General features: G+C 46.8%; 1 protein-coding gene across 15 annotated transcripts in view; it reads left to right on the top strand.

Annotated features, from left to right (window-relative positions):
• The window catches only part of R3HDM2 (R3H domain containing 2), a 62,470-nt gene that overhangs the window by 25,739 nt on the left and 14,723 nt on the right, over positions 1-22,008 (top strand). For 9 of the 15 annotated variants that reach the window (XM_076360610.1, XM_076360600.1, XM_076360599.1 and 6 more), the window contains 11 exons: positions 9,220-9,418; positions 10,576-10,617; positions 12,327-12,413; positions 14,591-14,717; positions 15,849-15,927; positions 16,693-16,752; positions 17,422-17,562; positions 17,965-18,073; positions 19,264-19,359; positions 20,891-20,922; positions 21,021-21,074. In XM_076360610.1, coding sequence (XP_076216725.1) covers positions 9,251-9,418; positions 10,576-10,617; positions 12,327-12,413; positions 14,591-14,717; positions 15,849-15,927; positions 16,693-16,752; positions 17,422-17,562; positions 17,965-18,073; positions 19,264-19,359; positions 20,891-20,922; positions 21,021-21,074 — 995 coding nt within the window. In that variant the 5' untranslated portion in view covers positions 9,220-9,250. Of the gene's footprint in view, positions 1-1,342; positions 5,885-9,219; positions 9,419-10,575; positions 10,618-12,326; positions 12,414-14,590; positions 14,718-15,848; positions 15,928-16,692; positions 16,753-17,421; positions 17,563-17,964; positions 18,074-19,263; positions 19,360-20,890; positions 20,923-21,020; positions 21,075-22,008 lie in introns of all 15 variants that reach the window. The other 6 variants (XM_076360606.1, XM_076360602.1, XM_076360603.1 and 3 more) reach the window with 2 other exon arrangements.

Below are 22,008 nucleotides of genomic sequence, written 5' to 3'. Positions count from 1 at the left end.
TGGTATCAAGGTGCTTCAGTGGTGAGACGGACGAGGCACCACTGTTGATGTTGAGCAGGCACTGCAAACAGAACTCCATTCTCCTTTTCTTGTCAGGTCACTTGAACATAAAAGCTATTCCAGTGCACAGTGCCGTAACAGTCAGTAATGGATGCATTATTTTAAACTGATTTCTAATGATTTGTCATGGTTGCTTACTTGCACCTTCATGTGATACCTCCCTCCACATACCGTTTTCTCCTCTCAATGCATGTAAAAAGGAAACATGCCTCAAAAGTTGAGCAGTAAGCGTAGCTGGGGTGGGGAGGAGGCTTTCAGCGGGATCTGGGGATATTTACAGCTTCTGGCTTTGGTGCTGAACTGAATTATCTTCCCCAGGAGATCTCCAGCATGCCTGAATCCAATGATTGCCTTCTTTCTGTGTTGTCAACTTTTCGCAGCAGAAATGAGATGGGAGCTCTGATGTTGCATAGCATATAGGCTGCTTTGGGAGTAAAAAGGAAGGACCTGAATATGCAGGCAATCAAGCTGGATTCTCTGAACACATTGGTCAACTCTACATTGAAGTTTCCTGTCAGGCATATGGCAACTCTTCCTGCTGCTACTACACCCAATCAGCAGTTTTCATGTATAGGGAAAAAAACCCAACACACTTTTACTTTGTCATTTTGCTGTTTTCCTTTGGTTGTGAGCCCCTGAGTCCCCCAGCTGACTCGGTGATGGCAGCTGACTAGATGGTGCAGTGGACATTGCCACCTTTGTATTCCTGGCAAATGAACAGAATCTGTGTTACTTCACTGACATGTCATTTCTCCCCTCTGTGTTGGTTCATGTGGCAAGGATGTTTCCGAGCATTACACCTGGGGGTGGCAGGACATGCTGGGTATGCTGGGATACCCTCTTAACTGTAGTAGGGAATCCTTCCTTGGTTTGATACTTTCTCCCATTCTGAAGGATCAGGGCTCTGTTATGAATGGAAGTTATCTCCTTTGCTGCTGAAATTCAGCCACCTCTGATGTGAAAGATAGCAATTTAAGTTGCACAAAAAGAATAGTGTGGCCTTTGGGGCAAGAAGCAAAGATCTGTCTTGAGTGGGAACATCTGGAATCTGGAGGGGGAAAGAAATTAATTGTTCTGCTTTGAATTTTTCTATCCTGAGACAAGTGCAAAGGGTTCTACCATGAGCTTTTTATTCCACAAGAGGCTGGATCTCAACACAACAGGCACCAGATTAAAAACTGCAGAATCCCCTGCAGAGCGTGTGGAGGCATTGGGTAGGTGGTGGGACACATTCATGTTTCAGACTTGGTTCAACAGCATCTTCTGTTTCCTTCCCTCGCAGGGAAGAACGAACACCTCTTCCACTCCTAAAAGGACTTCTGCCTTCCATGTGCTGCCCAGGGCACTGCGTTGCTTACCTTACAAGATCTGATGAAGTTTCTGTCTTAGGCCCAGATGTCGTTCTTCCCATCCTGTATGAGGGCCTTGTTCTCATGTTGATGAAATGAAAAAGCAACCATGACTTGAGTTAAAGTGGCATTTTCCTGATTGTTCGGTGCAATGGAACTCGTCTGGTGAAACCGTCCTCCTGCCTGGAGCACGTCTGCGTGGCAGGCAATTACCTCTGCTGTGTGCTCCCTTCACAACAGCTGCTCTGCCTCATGTGTTTTCATTTAAGTGGTGCTTTTTGTTTTATCTTCTGCTGAAATGCTCATTTTCAGTGAAAACTACTCCATTGTGTCTAGGCAAGATGTGTTGTTTTAATAGCAACTCTCAGACTGCAGTAATGTAGATGTTTACCCATCCCCAGGGTGATGTGGTCCCAAAGGCTTTGGCAAGGGAGGCCCTGCTGCATTCTTATTGCTTCCATGCCTGCCTAGGGACTGTGGTGCTGCCTGTTATTTTGATGAACTAAGATCTCTGGATAGAGTAGGTAATTCACAAAGGTGAACCTGCCCTGGGGAGGTGGCAGCCTGCTCATGAGAATGCCATTTGTCAAACGTGCAATGAGTCTTCAGCATTGACGTGTCCTTCCTGAGGCAGTGCTGGAAAGGCCCTGGTACTACAGTGTGTGTCCTGCTTACTGCCTTCTAAGGGGCCAGACTCAGCTGTGACAGCAGCATTCTGGATAGAAACCCTGAGTTGCATCCAGGTGGAAATGGCAGGCTATTAAAGTTTGGCTTTTCAAAGCCCATGGGCAAAGCATGCTGTATCTTTTTGATTCTCTCTTTCCTCAGATGCCAGTGCATCTTTATTGTCCTGGCACGTTTGATTCCTGTGTATCACATGAAGATGACTTTGGCAGTCCTGACAGTTGTATCACACTCCTGGAGTACAGTAATAGCAAATTGACACCTATCCTGATTTTAGTGCTTGCATTGATTGAGGGAGGTAACAAAATAACTGATTATTTTTTTTCCCCCTGAAATTATCTTGTGGTTTGAGATGTTCTACATAATGAAATCCATCCACATACTGCATAACTGAGAACTACTGCCATGGTGATAATTCAGATGTTTCCCATAACAAGCCTACTGGCTATTGTGCCATTTAACAGGGCTGACTGCACCTGTACTAGTGAACAGCCTTTTTAAAGGTATTTGAAATGAAGAGCTCTAAGATTACATCTCTTCTCCAGGCTCCAAATTCCTACATTCAGCCAGAGACGCAGAAGCGAACCATGGCCACCACAGCTAGGCTGTTGCAGACACTGGCCTCTTCCTAGGGGTTACGGTCGGTGGAACAGGCCCGATAGCCCCTGAGCTTTAAGCCCCTCAAAACCAAGTGGGCAGTGGCTGCTGAGGTGCAGAGATGGGTCCCTCTGAAGGGATTCTCTTGTAGCAGCCATGCCTTACAGCACAGATGTTAGTGAACAGCCAGGAGAGCTGTTAGCACCTTAAGCTGCTGCAGCCATTTGCTCAGCAAATGAGAAGTAGAGCTTGATACGGGGGCTTTCCTCAGCTGTGGATGATGGCAATTTAACTGGTGTTGTCTTCCTTCCTTGGAATTATTTGGGAGGGATATGTTGGAGACCTCCTGATATTCTGCAGAATTAACTTAGGGGGCTTTCTATCTCACCTGCATTTCCTGTCTCATTGTTCATATAAGGTTATTTCCCCTCTTTCCACCTGAAGTCAAACCCTTCCATCTGCATCATAATTTCACCTCTTTGATGTAATGTGGGGGTGGAGATTAAGATTTAAAGCAATGACTAAGCACTAGGAGCCTATGCACTGTGCAGTCAAATACATGTGGCCTGCTGGTTTTCTTTTTTCCTAGGTTTTGTAGGAACTGTATGATAGTGAGGAATTAAACCCCTCTCTTCAACTGATAATAAAAAAAGCAATGGAGAGAATTTGGGAGAGGTTAGTTCATCGGCTGAGACAGTTGCAGCTTATGAGTGTTCCCAAGTAAGGTTTCAGGGCTTTCTGACTGAACCAGGTGCTCGTTCTAGCTAGAGCTGTTACCTCTGATAGGGAGCTGTTTTCTCCAATAGGAGGGAAAGGGAATGTGCTTAAAAGGCTCTTTACCTGTTCGTTTTCAAGCTGAGGCTGCAGACTTTTTATGGGATGCTGGGGATGCCCCAGTCAACAGTGTTAGTGAAGGCAGCTTACATTTTGCAGAGCAGACTGGGAGCCCAAATGGAGCCTAGGAGGGAGATGTTTCAGGAGCTACGTGGCCTTTGTTGGTCCTACTAGCAAAGCCTTTCATTACAACCTCTTGTTGCATATGGTAGGTGTACTTTAATACAGCAAAAATTTTACCAGCTGCTGTGCCCTGGCAGAAAGGGAGAAGACAAAAGCCTCTCTGAAGATCCCTCGGTGCAGAGAGGGAGCACTGCACTGCCTGGTTTAGTCAGTAGAACCAAGGAGGCTTTAATGCCTTGAATTTGCAGCACCCTCTCCACCTTGCCGCCTCCACTTTTTCCTGTGAAAACCTTTTTCTACAGCAGACACTGTGCTTGGGAAGGGGAGCGAGGAGGGGGAATCTAAATCACCCCCCCAAACTTGTCTGGTTGCTCCTAGTGATAGAGCCTGTTGCCATGGAGCTGTGATTCCGATTGGTTGACCTGGAAGCCAATGAGCAAAGTGTTCATGAGAGCATCATCATTTAAGCTTGCAGGAGGTACTTACTCAGTGATATATGGTGCTAATACTAAAGCCTTACACAGAGGGATGAAGTGAAACACTCAGATGCTGGAAAAAGGCCACTGCTTTCCCCCTTCCCTCTTACAGGCTGGTTTGTTAGTTTTAATTACCAGTTGCACCAGCAAACCTCCCTTGGGCTGGGCTAGCCCTTCCTGCCCGGTTCTTCTCCTAGTGCTCAGAGTTGACTTTGATTGTCCATCAGAGCAATGTGGTGGGGACTGTCCTGCCCGCCAGTGAATCACCAGCCTTGGGATGTTTATTTCTGAGCCCTCAGAGCACTTTAACTCTGCTTAGCATGTGATTGGACGTGTTTTGTTTCTAAGTAAGCTTTCTTTATATTTTATAACCAGCCTGAGGATGGAGAAAGCTGCTGCTGTTATGGCTGTGTCTGGGTTTCTTCTTGGCAGCAAGGCTCTGCAGCCTTCTCTGTAGTGAAAACTCTGTTCCACTAATGTTGATGACCTGGGCTGAGTCTGATAAGATTTTTACTCTGCCCTGTCGAATGCCTTTTGGAGTGAGTCTTGGAAAGCAAAAAAAGAACTGGTTAATAATGAAGGGAGGAGGTGGAGGGGAAGTGAGTCAAGATTCTTGTCTTTGAAGCAAATTGTGAAGCCTGGTCAAGAAGGCTGCAAGCATGCAAACTTGCTCCTGTGGTCATGGCTTGGACAGGGACTGAGAAAGTGGAGCCCACTCACACTTGTTTCCTTTCCCCCTGAAAACTGAGAGGTAGCTTAACTGTCTCGCATGGTGGGATGAGCTACCTCGGATACCTCTATCCTGTTGCAACACTGGAGCGTGCATGTAGGCAGCTACAGCCAAGCAGCTGTATGTCTCCTTTGCACCTTCATTTAGCTCACAGGAGTGTGTCTGTACTCTGAGAAAGAAGGCTGGGAAGAGAGTTTATTTAGCAGTAGGCTTCCTGCCTTTCCCAGATTTGCTGCTGGATCCATCCTAACTGTAAATGCAGAAGTTTCTTGCTTTTGTTCCCTGCCAGGAACCAGGACCAACTGCTGCCTCCCTTGTCATGGCTTGGCAGCTGCAAATTGCATGTAGCAAGAAGGCAGCAGAGGTGGAGTTCAGTGTTCCCCTTCGGAGTGAAGAGAAGGATGTAAATCTGTCCTGGCTACCCCTTCACCTGGCCCTTTGCCAGCGTGCACAAAGTGTTCACACTGTCACTGCCTTGACTGGCCTGTTTACTTTGCCAGCCTCCAGACCCAAACCAAAAAAACAATGGCAGCTCACCCTTCTGTTGCTCCATTGTTCTCTTTTCTGACACAGATTTTGTGGCTTCCCTAATGTTGCATCTATGTAACCTTTTCATCTCCCTGGCAAGGCACAGCTCAGTCCTACCCACCCCACCAAGTCCTCTGAACTTCCACTTTCTCTGCAAGCCGCTGTCTGTCACAGCAGATCATGTCTGCCACCCCCTCACTGCATCCCACGTCTGTCCTGGGAGAGCAGGGCTGATTCATTCATACAGAAAGGAAACCTCCTCTTGAAAGCATCGCTATTGAGAAGCACTAGCAGTGCACATATCTTCTCTGAATTTTATATGCAAGGAAATATCCTGGAGGACTGCTGCCACGGACGGAAGCTTTATCGGGAGGGGTGTCATGGTTTATAAACCCAGTTGGCAACTAAGCACCACACAGCCGCTCGCTCACTCTTCCCCCCCCGCCCCCATGGGATGAGGGAGAGAATCGGAAGAGCAAAAGTAAGAAAAGCCGTGGGTTGAGGTAAGAACAGTTTAATACTTGAAATAAAACAATAATAACAACAACAACAACAATAATAAATTGTAATGGAAAGTAAAACAATGAGAGAGAGAGAGAGGAACAAAACCGGGGTGGGGGTGGGGGGAACAAGTGATGCAACTGGTCACCACCTGCTGACCGATGCCCAGTCAGTCCCCGAGCAGTGATTGCTGCCCCCCTGGCCAACGCCCCCCAACTTATATACTGAGCATGACATCATATGGTATGGAATATCCCTTTGGCCAGTTTCGGTTAGCTGTCCTGGCTATACTCCTTCCCAGTTTCTTGTGCACCTCCTCACTGGCAGAGTATGGGAAGCTGAAAAGTCCTTGACTTAGTATAAACACTGCTTAGCAACAACTAAAACATCAGTGTGTTACCACATTATTCTCATGCTAAATCCAAAACACGGCGCTATACCAGCTACTAAGAAGAAAATTGACTCTATCCCAGCCGAAACCAGGACAAGGGGTCAGCCTACAAATGTCAATGCAGTGGCTCTGAGTCATCTTTTCTGGAAGAGGAGAGGGAAAACTGATTGTATTCACCTTGTTGTGATGCCGAAGTTACATTGCAGTATGATGAGAAAAGATCCCGTTACCCTTCTCAAATTTGGCTGAGGTGCTTGGCTTGGGGGTAAAAACTTGTTGTAGGGTGGCTGTTGCAAAGAGAATGAGCTATACAAAACCTTTTCCTTTATTTTAGTGCAGAAATTCCCCATTTAGATAACTGTCATGTGTGCAGTGCAGGTGCCTCCTGCCTCCCTTCCCCAAATCTGCTACAGATCCTCCTGGCTTGTTTACAAGCCAGGGCCCTGGCCTGAACACAAGGCTGAGCGGTTTCCTACAGTGTGGAACATTTTGGGGAGGGGGGAGGCAGAGTTTACCAGCTTTACCCCCTGCATAATCCAGACTCCTGCTGAGGAGGCTGGCGTGCAAATCAAGCAAGTACTTCCTTTTCCTTTTCTGACCTAGTTCCTGTCGGAGGCATCGCAGCAGAGCATGACTCCCTCATGTGGGGGCTCACCACCTCGTGCAGCATGCTTGTTATAAACCTGGGATCTCGATTGCGGTTCCTATTGGCAATTGTTGCATACTTAGCCTGCCAGGATGAAAAACAGACCCTTGCAGCTGGAGGATGGATGCCTCAGTGATTCCTGAGGGAAGCTGCTTCCTGCAGGGGTGCTCCAGGAGGTGCCCGCCAATGGGATTGTCCATGGTGCTGTGCGCTGTGGGACTGTGCTGGGAAGGGGTAGGGAGTAGCAAGTGATCATGCAGTGCAAGGATCTGCACTGATTAGCATTCAGAATAGCAGACTGAGGTGCTCTCACCCCCTCCTCCACCTGGCATTTGAGGCCACATACATGCTTGGAAATAGTTAGCAGCTGGAAGGGAGAGTTGTTTGCAGAATCATCTTGCAAGGCTAACATCAACAGCAGACTGTTCTCTGGTTCCTTTTCTGTAACAAGCTATTGATGGCAGCTGTTTTCTGCCAGCAGCCACCAGTTTGGTTGTGGGATAGCCTGCTTGGTACAGTGTGATGATGCTGGGCTGAAGGAGCCCGGCTCAGCGCTGCAGCAGGCACAGGGATCTTGCCCAGTTATGTTTGTTCAGTATTGCCCCTCAGGTGAGAAGAGAGCCTTCTGGCCCCTCGTGTCCTCATCTTAAGACTTTCAGGTATGCTATACAGGAAGGTGCTTATGGAATTAACAGTGGGTTTCTTGTAACCTTCCTGCTGCAGAATGAATGCATGTGAACAGTGGCTGAGATCTTCCAGCAGTTCTCTCTAGTGAGAAATACCTTGTTTTCATACAGTGCTGGGATGTATCCACTTGCCTATATCAACCCATAGCATCCACAGTCACTCTCCTATGGATACATGCGTCTGCCTTGAAACATACTGGTTCCTGTGCATAAACCGGACAGTGCAGCCCTGTCAGCTTCATCCGTGCCAGCTTTTTTTGCTTTCCCTGCACCCTTTTTCCGTGAATTTTCTGGGATCAACAGGAGTATTTCCCGCACAACCTCAAGGTGCCGCTTACTCATCAAGGCCTTGGGTTAAGTAACTTTTTCCTTTCCTGGCTCTCCCGTCTGTGACTCTGAACTGACAGCAGTGAGTCTTATTGCTGGGGGAAAGCTCATCATAAGTCTAGAACAGGCAATGATAGGTGTGAAGGAAAGCTAAGGTGACCATAGCTTCCTCCTTTTGTCAGTAGGCGTCCTATCCCATCCTCTCGCTTGGATCCAGTGCAGTGCTGGCATCTCCCAGGCACACTTGCTGCATGGTACTGTGGTTTCTCTGGCTGCAGCCCTGCTACAGGGGTTTGCCTGTAACACAGTGTTTTCCATTCACAACAGGGCATCTGCCCTGGATGTCTTAACAAGTTTGTTACAAATCCCTGTAAGAATCCATGAACTAGAAGCAGTTGATTGCACTCTCTCGCTATCTGGAACTGGAACTGATTCCAGTAGCCGCAATAAGAGTCAAATACATGTTTTATGTTCAACAGCCACACAAATTAAAGGAGACTGAGGTTGAATTAGTTAATGAATATTAGCAGTTCCCATGCAGAGCCAAGAGTCAATAAATCTCTGTGAGATCTGACTCTTTTTCAGCCATGTTCTGCCAAAGTAATTAATAAAACAAGTTGTTAAACATCAGCTGTGTTTTCCAGTGCCCAGACCTTTTGTTTGAGCCTCTCCCAAATTTAGGGTTCCCCTTTTCTTTTTGGAAACTTGTCTCAATGGGCCTGCCTTTCATCCAGCCTCCTCATCTGTCATCAGGATGAATGCTGGGTTCTGCACAGGCAGTGTCTCTACAAATGTGTTTCTCAGTACCAGAATCTCTCTGCAGTCCTACATAAGCTGGTTTAGCCTTCACTCAAGCTCCAAGAGGCCTGCTTTGAGTTAGCTGAGAGGGCTGACGTTTCAATTCTAGACAATCAGTTTGGAATTAACACTTAATTTGATGAATGGATATGTGACCTGTTCATTGCTCCTGTTTAAGACTGTCAGCAGACTGAGGCACACGTTGCTGCCCTGTCTAGATTCTGCTCTAATTCAGAGGCGTGCTAGTGTCCCCAGAGTCCTGGTGAGAATCATGGACCTCCTGCAAGGCCCCCTCAAGGCAGGTGCTGCAAGGGGCTGCATCCAAGGGGATGAGTGCATGGGCTGTCTTTGAAGTGCTTGGTTTTGGGTCTTTGTACACAAGATGAGTTACGAGGAAGTTATAACCTATATGTGCAAGAGTTTGTGTTCCATATAGAAACTCTCCACCCCCTGACTCCCTTCCACCCATTCTGTGACCTCTTCTGGCAGGTGCCCATTGCTACGTTGTAGGGCTCTGAAGATGTCAAACAGCAACACAACACAGGAGTCTCTGGAAATAATGAAGGAGTCTGAAAAAAAGGTGGTTGAGGAATCTGTGAACAAAACCAAATATGTATCCAGGTCACCAAGCAAGGAGGAGGTGGAGAAGGATGGGGGGGAGGAGGTCAGCGTGCGACAGGAATCTCAGGTAAGTGTGCATACAAGTGGGTAGTCCCTTCCGCCAGCTTGCAGGGCGGGGCCCTCTCTACTTGGCAAACACAAGCTAGTTGCTATCCCTTCTGAAAGGGGCCTGAGCCTATGCTACCACCTCCCAAGGGGATACCATGCTGTACGGACTGTGTTGTTCACTGGCTGCTCTCTTTCTCTTTAGCTGAATCTGTTCTGCTCAGCGTGGAATAATTTAAATATTCTTTGAGCCCAGGAGAAAATAAGACTGGCGTGCTCCTGGGTGCACTTGTGCTCAGTCTGCAGGTTCTAGTTCCATGGCTGTTACCTCCCTCTTATTCCTTTCTTTGACCTAAGGATCAGTTAATGGCTTAATGTGAAGTGAAGGCATCCCAGGAAAGCTTGATTTCAGGAATGGTGCTTGGCCATTGCTTTGCTGCTGTTAAAAATGCCCAAACAGGAAGTGAATGTTTTGGGATTTCATTTCAGCAAGGAAAAAAAATCTGTGCAAGCATCATTTGGAGGGTGCTGGAACTCATTCCTGCTGCTCTGCTCTCCTGTCACATGTGCTTTTGTCTTAGTGTTGAGCTTGAAGAAATGGCCACCCTCAACAATCTGCTGAATGCTTCTGCATTTAAAGCTGGTGGCTGGTGCCAGATGTGTTCAACCACTGTGTGGGCAGACACCAGTGTTGCTCAGAAAGAGCCTGACTTTGGTCATTTTGTAATGTGGAATGGGGAAAGGTTTCTTAGAAGGTAGGGATAACAGATGACTCAGTGTCTCTTAAATCAGAGCAGCAGTGTGTGTCTCGTGATCCACTGTGTTAGAACCCCCTTCATGTCCCAGGAATGGTAGAAGACTTACAGTTTTCCCACTTAGAAGTGTGTCATGCACCTCCACCTGTATGCCCTGTGATCCAACAGTTGTGCTGGTTCTGTCAGAAACAGAGGAACTGAGTCTAATCCACATGAAGTTTCTTAAGAAGTTTTTGCCCACCTGGGGCCTGACAGGACAGTTCTCCAGGTCTTCCTATTTGCACATGCTTCCATTGCTGTCAGGTAGAGATTTTCTTCAGAGTCACTTTACACGCTCCGTGTTGTGCTGCCTTGCACAGCAAATACCATTTACAGTGTACACATTCAGATTAAGCTTCTTGCCTTTTCTTTCCTTTCTCCACAGAGGCGAACTTCAAGTCATGGACATGCCAGAAAAAGAGCCAAGGTATGACCTCTTCTGACGTCCCGTTCTTCTTTTGGCCATTCTGAGCTGAGTCGTGTTCCCAACCTTAGGATGGTACTCTCAAGTCTTTCCTGTCTCCAGAAGGAACATGCAGCTCATGATGGTTCAGGACAGTAACTTTCCATGCACTGGAGCATGAGTGCTCCTTTTTAACACACACTTACCCATGAAGGAACTGTTTCCTGCTATAACTGCCACATCTGTCCCCTCCCCAGAGCCCAAAACGCCAGAAATGAAATTCAGAGGTGTCACTGGAGGGACAGGGCAGTGCACTGGCCTGTTACACCCTCCAGTTAAAAAACAGAGTTAAGTATAACTGTCTGGTTTCACGTGAGGCCCCTTTTCTTCAGGGAATACCACATTTGCTCCCATAATGATGGCACATACGTGTTAGTGAACCCAAAACTTTTGCTAGTAATAAGCACCAGGACACCACTATTCTAGAACATTGTTTGTAGGCAAAATCTCGGGGTAAAAATGCAGCCATTGTGTGATTTATTTATTTATTTATTTATTTACCTTTCTTAGCCTTAACCCCAGTTTTTCTTTGCAAAATTTGATAATAACTACTGAAGCAGTTTAACAAAAATGGTCATGAATTTTCCAGGCTTGGCAGTTACAGAAACACAGCATAATTCAGGAGTCCATCTAATCCAGCTAGAATTCATTTAGTCCAGCCTCCTACTCAGAACAGGGTCAGCTATGACATCTGACTAGGTTGCTCAGGGCTTGATTTTAAAACTGTGATTGGGAGGGCGAAGGTCTCTTCCCCCCCACTCTTTTTTTTTATCTTTCACAAAAGTTCAAACCCAAATGAAGACAGGTTCTGCCCTGAGGCGTACAAGAGAGGGGAGACCGTTAAATTTGTAACAGGGGTTCTGCCTGCGTTTGTTTTTAATGAACATAATGTATGAAAGAGGTGTGCTGCTTATGACCTACAGTGTTCAGAAAAGATATTCTAATGGTTCTGTTTGGTCTTAAAAGCCAGGACTCTGTGCAGTACCCGAACAGGCTGTGATTCCAGTTCCTGCCCTGTCCATGCCTAGGGCAGAATGTGTATGTGAACCTCAGGCCTTTCTCCATATTGTTGATCCTGCCTGGGATCTCATGTGACTGGTCGATATTTTTTTTTCCTATTTGTCACCCAAGTGAGTCAACTTGCCAAGAGTCCTGAAAGTGCAGGTTTTATTTTGAGCTTTTTCTCTAAGCACTACTACATTACCCAAAATAATCAAAGTCATCAGGTCAGACAGGCGAGGAGTAAATGGGATGACAGCCTTTTAATTAAGAACAGTAACAATCTTCACATCGTAACAAACAATAAAATAGTTGGTTTCAGCTATATCCTTTGTTAATGGTTTTAATTCTTGCCAGGTGAGGAGGGGAAAGGCTGGAATTGCTCTGGCTGAAGAGGTCAAAGAGTGCATGAATTAAGGCAGTGAACTTTCTCACCGAAAATTCGGTTGGTTCAAATCCTAATCAAAGTCTGAAGGAAGAAAATAATTGATTTGCTCTAGGACTCCAAGCCTTTGTATATTTCTGTTTGCTGCAAGAAGCTGGTTTGGTAGTCCTCCTTTTTAGCAGTTTAATTAATAATGACTGCATGAGTGGCTTGGTAATGCAGCAGCATGAATTAGTGTGTGTGTTTTGGCTGAGGTGTCTTAACTATACTCTTTCTTTTCCTTCTCCAGTCTAATTCAAAGCTTAAACTGGTCAGGAGTTTGGCTGTATGTGAAGAATCATCTAGCCCCTTTGTAGATGGGCTGCTGGAGTCCCAGGTAGGCCTAGAATGAGACAAGCTGTTGTCGTGGTTTAACCTCAGTCGGCAACTGAGCACCACGCAGCCACTCGCTCACTCCTCCCCCCCCCTATCCCCCCGTGGGATGGGGGAGAGAATTGGAAGAGTAGAAGTGAGGAAAAACTAGTGGGCTGAGATAAAAACAGTTTAATAATTGAAATAATAATAATAATAATAATAATAATAATAATATACAAAAAAAGTGATGTACAATGCAACCGCTCACCACCCACCGACCGATGCCCAGCCAATCCCCGACCAGCGGCCCCCCTGGCCAGCTTTCCCCCAGTTTATGTACTGAGCATGATGTCACATGGTATGGAATATCCCTTTGGCCAGTTTGGGTCAGCTGTTCTGGCTGTGCCCCCTCCCAGCTTCTTGTGCACCTCCAGCCTTCTCAGTCCGTAGAGCATGGGAAGCTGAAAAGTCCTTGACTAACGTAAGCACTACTTAGCAACAACTAAAACAATGGTGTGTTATCAATATTATTCTCATCCTAAATCCAAAACGCAGCACTGTACCAGCTGCTAGGAAGAAATTAACTCTATCCCTGCCGAAACCAGGACAGCTGTGGAGTGTGGAAGCCCAGAAAATCCACATCTTGCTGGAGGTGATGTCCTGTCGTGGGCTTGTGCTCTGAGAGCCAAGAATTTCGCACAAGAGGTGGCTTTTGAGGGAAGCAGTCATGCCTGTGAGCACTGCTCGTATGTGTACAGTCACAAACCTTCTCTTACAAGGAATCATCTGCATCAACTCACTGGGCACCCACAACTACTCGAGTTGTGCAGGCTTATGCCACCGAAAATGGAATGGCACTTCACCTTCACAAAGCCCCTGGGGTTTTGGTCATGGGAAGGAAGTTTTCATGCAAGCCCTTTCCTTGCAGTTCAGGCTGCAGTGACTGAAAGCAGCCAGCTCACAGAGAAGTGATATGCAGCGCTCTGCAGAGATGATCCCTATCTATGGTCACTGTGGGCAGTGACAGAGAAGCTGAAGCTTGAAGGTGGGCAGCAGTCAGGGAGGTGCTGAGAACCTGTCTGCCCTGGCAAGAACAGATGGGTTGAGCTTTCTCTGCCCACACAAGCTTTAGAAGCACAGGATGGTGCAGTGTGTGGCTCTCTGAGGTGGCTCACTGCAGAGCAGGTTGTGGCTAGCTACAGCCCATGTTCGCTGAGCTGATGTAGTACCTCACTGTGCAGAGTCAGCAGCTTAGGTCTGTTGTGCTAGATCAGAGACCTCTACACTACTTTCTGTTGACAAGGACAAACCTGGCCTGTGCCAGGGCTGCGTGCTGCCCATACCACCTCACCCTTGTGGTGAATGGGGTACTTGGCCTCTAAGCCTTCTTTGTGTTGAGGCTCCCAGCTCCAGAGGCTGCTTTCCTGTCTTTTGTTTGGGTTTCACTTAGAACTGTAGGGTCACTAGGAGGACTTCTAAAGCAACCATAAGCACACATCGTGTTGCCACGGAACCGCACTAGTGTAAAGGCAGAAGGATGGGGAAAAATCAGCTGGCACAAAGGGTAGTGGTTTTATAGTCAGTTTTAATTTGAACTTGAGCAGTGCATCATCTGACATTGCCTTTGACAATCCTGTTGGTGTTTAACATTTCTTCCCATGGAGCAGAGTGAATCCTCAGGCCGTGCTGGGCAGTTGCAACTCAAGAGAGGAGGTTAAAAGAAACATCAGAAAGGCCCATGTGGCACAGGGACCACTCATCATACCACATATGCTTTTTGCTTCCCATGCCCTTTCTCTTTCCAGGTTAGATGGTAGAGTCTTACTGAAACAGTGCAGGACGTACCTCACCTTAGGCACTCATGAATACAAAATGTAATAGCATTTTATCAGCTTTGAACAGGGAAGCGTGTGACTTAGATTCTGAGGTGATCCAGGCGAGGCAGGTTTTCAACAGTGACAAATGCTGTTGAGAGTCCCCTCAGAGCCTGATGAAGGCTTCTCGTTGGGAGGAGGGTGGGGAGAGAGACTGCTTTGTCTGCTCTCAGAATGGGGCCTCTTATGAAATGTCTCAGATCTGTGACCTGAATCCCCTGCCTTTCCATGATACCTTTCTCAGCTGCCAACACCTCCAGCCATGGCAGTGATTCCAGGGAGTGATTCCAAGTGACTCAGACCAGCCTGGTTTGTTTTGTTCCAGGACATCATTCAGTTGCACGTTAGCTGCCCCTCTGACAAGGAAGAGGAAAAGTCCATGAAAGATGGGGCTGAGAAAGAAGAAAAAGACAAGAATAAAGAAAAGGCACCAAGGAAAATGCTGTCTCGAGGTCAGGTGCTTGTTTGAACAGGGCAGGTCCTGTCTTATCCGCTTTGAGGATTCTGCTGGCCAGTGGTACAGTTGTTGGAAGCAGAGCGGTTATCTCTGCTGATGACTGTACAGGAATGTCTCATTTTTATAACATCCTTTCTGGAGCAAAACATGGGGAGGGAGGGGGAGGGTTTCTCTAGATTGGCATGTGCCCCAACAGACTTGCAGGCTTCCTGTATAGTTTATAGTGATCTGGTGGCTTTTTAAATATGCAGTTGCAAGTCCAAGAAGACCCACTGTATAGACTTCTGCTTTCGGTTTAGATTTGATTTTATAAAAACTGCCATAGGTGGCAAGATGTGAGGTTGCAAGGAGGTGAGCTAAGTTTCTGTTGTATGATCCTGCTTGTATGATTTTCGGGCATAGAAATGGCTAAAAGATACACATTTAATCTGGTGGGCAAATTGCACCCGAAATCCTTGTACAGACAGCAACTCTGCACTGGTGCAGATTCAGTTTAATTTACTGTTTTTTCTGCGATTACTTTTAAATTAAAAAGGGTGTGGGGAGAGGGGAAGAATGGCCAGCAGGGCTTTCCAGTTAAATAGCTTGCGGGATCAAAGGTGCAGAAGTTGCTTGTACAGAATTATGGTATACTACACTTGCAGGGGCCTCCTGTAACAGCATGGTACATCCTGAGTGTGCTCTGAGTGGTTGGTTTTAGAGGCAAGGTTTCCTTCCATGAACTGACCTGATCTCTCTCTCTCTGGCATCCTCCTAATGGGGCCTTGTGCTCATAGTATCTTGCATGTAGCATACTGATCCTCCTGCTGCTTGCAGGGGAAAGGGTATACAGTCCCTATTTTACAGATTGAGAAACTTGACCTAGAGGTTGCATTCAGAGCCTGTGCTAGAAACTGGACTTGAGCCCAGGTGATATGGGTCCCAACCTGTGCAGTTCTGTAACAAGGTGGGCTTTTCTTCCTCTCTTCCTGTTGTGAATAGTCGGTGCTGAGAATGAGGCTGAATTTCCTCCGGCAGCAATGTGGGGACGTCATCCTCATGCATGTAGTGAGACACACACCTCTTCCCTTCAGTCTATTCTATTGCAGTGTTTTGTTAATTTGTTCTGCTGCTGTTGTTGTTTCAGATTCCAGCCAGGAATATACAGACTCCACTGGAATAGATTTGCATGAATTTTTAGTAAATACACTGAAAAAAAACCCACGGTAGGTCCCTAGTCAGTAAAACAACTTGCTGATGGAGTTAAGGGAGGGAGTACCTGGCGACCAATGCTTCTTTGATTGACCCTTAAACCCATGGTGTTTGTGTGCATGTATGTATATGTATGTATGTATTCATGCATCTTGGGAGGAGGGATACTACAGCAACTAAAGAAAGTACCTGAAAGTGTGTTTTACTTTTTGGAATTCAGAAAGCGTTACTAGAGCTGGAGCAGTGTAGAAACAAAAAGCACAACTGTAATTTTATATACTGCAGTCAATCAAAACATGTAATTGTGTATTACGGAGAGAGAGAAAGAGGAAAAATAATTTGTTTGAATGCAAGCAGGAAGGAATCTTGATTGCTTTAAAACCCTTTCTGTAAATGATTGTCAAATACCAACCTCTAAAGGAACCGCTGCTGTGTCAGTAATAAATGTAATCAAGCCAAATGCTGGCATAGGAATAGCAAAGCTGGAGTCTCTACCAGTGGAGCTTCCAGCAGAGCAGAGATTCAGTATTACCAAAAGCCAAGCACTGTTAGCAAAACAACTTTAAACTGAAAAAAATCTGGCAATTAATTTACTATATATGAAAAAATTTGGAGTTTTTTAGTTCATTCCTGTGGAGGATGTGTGAAGCCTGGTTAATAGTGTTGCTTGCTCCAGGTATTTGTGACTTTTCTCTGTTGCAGGGAGGGGGGTACCAAGCAGAGAAAGCTGTGTTTCACTGTCTCTAAAGGTGGCCTTTTCCCTTTTCTTTTCTTGACAGGGATAGAATGATGCTACTAAAGTTAGAACAGGAGATTCTGGAATTTATTAGTGATAACAAGTAAGTGATCATCAGTTTGTGTCAAGCAAAAGAGGTTTGTAACTTACAGTTTAGGAGCTTGGGCACCCAGGGGAGAAGGGTGTCTTTTGGACACACTGGTTAGGAGGCCTGTTCTGTTGTACATCCTCCACCTCCCATACACAAGGTTTCTGAGTATCACATTGATTTGGTATCAATTGCTTTAACACCATATCCACTGTGAAGGAGATTAGTGCCATTGTGCTTCTCTTCCTAGCGTAAATTGGGGGTGGAGAAACCAGGGGCAGGATTCACATCCCAGAACGTGAGGTAGAATAGGTGTCTGCAGCAGAGCTTGCAAACTTCTTTATCTAATAGGATCAGAGAAGTTGCAGTATAAGTACTAATTCTGGCTCCTATTCCTGCTTAGAAACAAACGTGCATTTCTGCACAAGCTGGTCTTGTTTCAGGAAAAGCCTATTCAACTTGAGCCCTTGAATCAGTCCAACTCTGTCTGGAAAAGCAGTATAAGCCCATGCTCACACTCAGTGTAAGAAGTAGCACTTGCGTCCTGACTGCTTTGAATAGGTGGCATGGTCTGATCTGGGATCTGGTTAAGGCATCTCTGACCTTGATCTCTCTTTTGGTGTCAGATTATTGTTATGTGTTTCAAGGCCTTCTAAATTCTAATGCTTTCTCCCCTCTTCTCAGCAATCAGTTTAAGAAGTTCCCTCAGATGACCTCATACCATAGGATGCTGCTGCACCGGGTAGCTGCCTACTTTGGCATGGACCATAATGTTGACCAAACCGGGAAGGCGGTCATTATCAACAAGACCAGTAACACACGAATGTAAGGGGGAGGGAGGGACGGGGGGAGGGAGAACAACTGGGCTGGCATCCCCTTCCCTTCCCTGCATGGTGCTACATGACCCCCAGACACAGAGCCCTGGCATGGTCCAGAACAGGATGGATTCCACACCACATTTTTTTGCCTCCATAAGAAGGGCAGGTCCCCTCTCTAGAAGAGAAGAATCCTTCACTTCCAGTCCTAGGTGTATGTATTTGCAAGCCCTTCCTAGCTCTCTTTAGTTCTCAGAGAAGGGGCAGGAGCTCTTGTTGCTATCAGACAGAGGAGAGATTTAACACAACAAACATATTTGCACACCCCCTCACTTCCTGCAAAGCAGTGGTTTTATGAAGACAGTTCTATGCCCATTTTTGCCCTTCTAACAAGGGATGGTTCTTCCTGCAGCCCCGAGCAGAGGTTCTCTGAGCACATCAAAGATGAGAAGAATGCAGAGTTCCCACAGAGGTTTATCCTAAAACGAGATGATACCAGCATGGACCGAGATGATAATCAGGTAAGGGGTGGCAATGGGGTATCTGCATACTTTGTGAAAGTCAAATGCGACTTTTCTAAGATGAGAACAACTCTGAATTTCTCTTGGGTTTCCTGCAGTAACCTTCTTTAATAGAAGCTTCCACCCCACCCAAGCAGCAGCATCTAGATGTATCATGAAAACTTTACAAAATACGGTGGAAATGCATGAAGAATTTGTGTGGGTTCTATGGGGGGTACTTTTCTGTACCCTGAATATCAACTGGTGGCTGGGCCAGGCTTTAAGGTGAAGCCTTTTGCTAAGGTTTCCTTGGAAATGCCACAGAGCTGAGTGTTGCCAAGCATCTCTCCTACCCCTCCCCGGGGTTTGCAGCGAGTCAAGCTGTGAAGTCGTCAGGACCTCGCGGTGCTGCTGGAGGCAAACCATTGGCAAAATGAAACACTTTGAGCTCAGCAGCATTGCCAGTCATCGGAGCTAAAAACCCTCCTGAATCTCTGGCTGCCTTCGGGCTGTCACAGGTGGCACCATACCCGTAACGCAGAGCTAGCTTGTTCATCTGTGGCTGTTTTCCCAGCCTGTGTCAGACAGAATCTTGAACGTCTAAAACGGAGCAAGAGACAGGAGACCTCTTCACCAGGGATCTCATGCTCTTTGCTCTTGTAGCTCCCATCTTTACATCGCCCCAGCATACCACTATCCCTTGCTTTGGGTCATGTTTCTGAACTTAAGTCATCAGAATGGGGAGCTGGTCATTGCAATCGGTATCAGTTTCTGGTTTCCCCATGGTGGCATTCTGCAGGTGATGCAGCTACCCACGAAGCACAGAATCCATGACTGAGCAGGAGTTTGCTGTGTTGGCATATGCTCCAAAGAGTGGCCTTTAGCTTTTGACCCCTGGGAACAGACTGTCTTTCAGAAGCACATGGTGATATTCCTGATCTGTCCTTTCCGAATCAGGCAGAGTTCAGGCAGAGTGGTTGTGCTTGATCCAGGAGGTGGAGTGCACTAAGACCTCCAGGATGTTCATCCCTAGACATAGGTGTCCAGAAGGTAGGTTCAAAGGCAGAGGCTGTGTCATTGCATCCAGGCATCATGCACACACTCCGTAATCCACATCCACTTACACTGCTACATAAAAATATCAGCAGCTGACTGCACCCTCTGCTCCCATTGGCAACTGCTGACCCGCTGAGATGTGTTTGTCCCTTCAGATCAGACTCCCCTTGCAGGATGGGAGAAGGAGCAAATCTATAGAAGAGCGAGAGGAAGAGTATCAGCGGGTCAGGGAGCGGATATTTGCACGAGAGGTAAGCTTGGATGATTCACTTGCCAGGTACCCTCCTGGAACTTTGTGGCTGAAGGTGTCCTTGAGTATACTAAGACGTCAGATCTCGTCATTGCCTTTTCTACAAATTTCCCAGTGTTCTTGGTATCTACCATTGAATTCCAGCTCCTAACAAAGATGTCTAAGACATTGAGATAGAGGAGCCACACCTCCACTCCCCAGTCTGCTCCTTCCTTAAATTGCCTGTTTCAAGGGGCAATAGGCCTGTGGGGACTGACAGAGGAGGCAGTTTTGCTCCTTGCTGCCCAGCAAGATTATAAGCTTATGCAGTGGCATTTCTGGGATGACTAGCAAATCAATCGATGAACCTGAAAGGAGCAGCAGCTGTCTTCCGCAGCTTCTCTCCAGTGTTGCAGCTTTGACCTCCTGACCAAGCAGTGCTGGCATTGGAGTATCAGGCAGGGCTCTGTGCCTTTACAGGATGAATCTGGGCAGTACATTTATTGTCTTTGTTAGGAAGTGTCCAGCTTGGTTATTGCTTCCTTGAGATCTTTGCTCCCTACGTGGAACTCCTCTGAGCCAGAGCTGTGTTCCTTGCTCATGTCTGGCTCAGAGAGGCTGCTGTGCTCTGTTGTGTTGAGTACTGTCTGCCAGCTGGAGGCAGCTTTCCATGCTGTGCCAAGTGGCAAACAATGGAATCAGGGACGATTCCAAGTGCCCATCTGCCATGGATTACGTTCAAAGTCCAGCTTCTTGCCTGCTGCTTTTGAGCATCTTGGGGACAACACCTTTCACTTCTCCTAATGGGAATTGCCATGTGCCTGCCCAAGGAGGATGTTAAGGCAGTCACTGTGCTGAGTCCCTAGTCAAGTCACCAGGCTTCAGCTGATGACTCTCCAGCCAGTTGTGATCATGGATTTGTCTTACATGCACAGGCCCAAAGCCATCCAGACATGTTAGTAAGCAGCTCTGCCTATAGTCCTGGACTAGAGCAGGTGCTGTCCCGTGTTAGCACAACACTGGGTGGGCATGTACTTACCTTGCTCTGTGTTCATGGGCTGAGCCAGTGCTTTGCATGTGACTTCCAGAGGCAGGGGTGACTATCACAGGATGGGCTGGGCTGGCTTTGAGCCCTCTGCCTTTTTTTCATGGCTCTGATAATTGTGCCTGCATTTAGCAAATAAGGACCCTTGTATGTCTAGCCTTGATTGTTTCATTGACAAAGCTACCATCAAAGCTGCCTTAGAGCAATGAAATAGAGAGTTGAGGACTTGGATTTGCAAACTCTTGAGAGATCTCAGGGTCATAGGTATCAGGAAAGGTTCCTTGTGGGCCTGGATGGAGAGTCAAATGGGACTGGTGTGCAGAAGGCTCAGCAAGACTCCTGAGTGACCATGTAACTGGTGCACAACACAAACTGTGTCTGACTCCCATACTGTTAGTGCTTTGCTCCTCTCTGCTTTGAAATTGCCTGGGTTTGTTGCTTTCAAAGTTACTAAGTCTGCCTTTTCTTTCCTTCTCTTCCCATCTCCATGTCTTTTCCGTGCTTCCAGACTGGCCAGAATGGATATCTCACCGACAGCAGGTTAGTACTGTTCAGCAGACATTATTTGTATCTCTGGCTTTCTCTACGGAGGACTGCATGACTCTATAATGATGCTTTTTTCTGATGTTAACCGACAGAATCTCCAAAGAAGGCTTTTCTTCTAGTTCTCACAAACGGAGGCAGATTTTTAGGTATCTCTGTGTGACTTATTTTGTACATTGTCCTGCTGAGTAAGTTTGCCCCATGCATGGCTGCTTGTGAAGTTATTGAAGTTGTATTTTTTGCAACATCAATTTCTGAGCCCTTTTTTTCTGATTCATCAATTAAAATGGAGGGGTGGAAGGTGGGAATGGCAGGGAGGAATGGGGAAGCCAGAGGATTCCAGCAGTTTTCAAACCATTCCACCATATCAAAGGATAGGAAAGCCCCTGCTCTTACAGTGACGGGATCAGCATCCAGATAAGGTGGGGTTGTCCCTAATCCCTGATTATAAAGGCTGGACTACTTAATGGTGGCAATGAAGTGTCTCAAGCTTCCATTTCAACCAGAGTATGCTGCAGAGGGCACTGGGAACATGTTTGAGCAGCAATTTCTTATTAAGTAGTTTTCCTGTGGATGAAAGGGCTGGAAGGATGGGGTTAGCCTGACGAGCCACCTTGCACAGACCCCTGCTGCAGGAGGCTGCTGAAGGTATGAGGATAAAGAACAGGATGAAAATGGAGAGACCCTCATGCCTGCTGTCCTCTCGTTTAATAGCCAAAGCTCTAGAGATGAAGTATCTCTGTGTATGAACAGGACAGGAGGATCTAAGCAAGTGTAGGAACAGCTTTGCCTCTCTCCTCAGTCCGTCACATGGCTCAGGCTGTCCTTGGAGGGACACTGTCGTGGAAAATAAAGTGTCCTCAGCACAGTTACAGGGACTGTGGCCTGGAGTCTGCCTGTGGCAGTGGTGTTCAAGGCAGGTGGTATAGCTTTCAGATCAGCCATGAGGCTGTAGTAAAACTCACCCAGCAAGTGGCAAAACAACCTGTTGCTGATGTGATTGCAGCTTTAGGAGCTGAGCTGCAGCCAGGGCTGCGCTAGGAGCTTTTCTGACTGTTGTGCCCAGTCCCTAAAGAGCTTGGT

This window comes from Aptenodytes patagonicus, chromosome 27 (assembly GCF_965638725.1).
Source record: "Aptenodytes patagonicus chromosome 27, bAptPat1.pri.cur, whole genome shotgun sequence".
NCBI lineage: Eukaryota > Metazoa > Chordata > Aves > Sphenisciformes > Spheniscidae > Aptenodytes > Aptenodytes patagonicus.
Note: the sequence above shows the minus strand (reverse complement) of the source record. Positions and strands in the feature narration are given on the sequence as shown.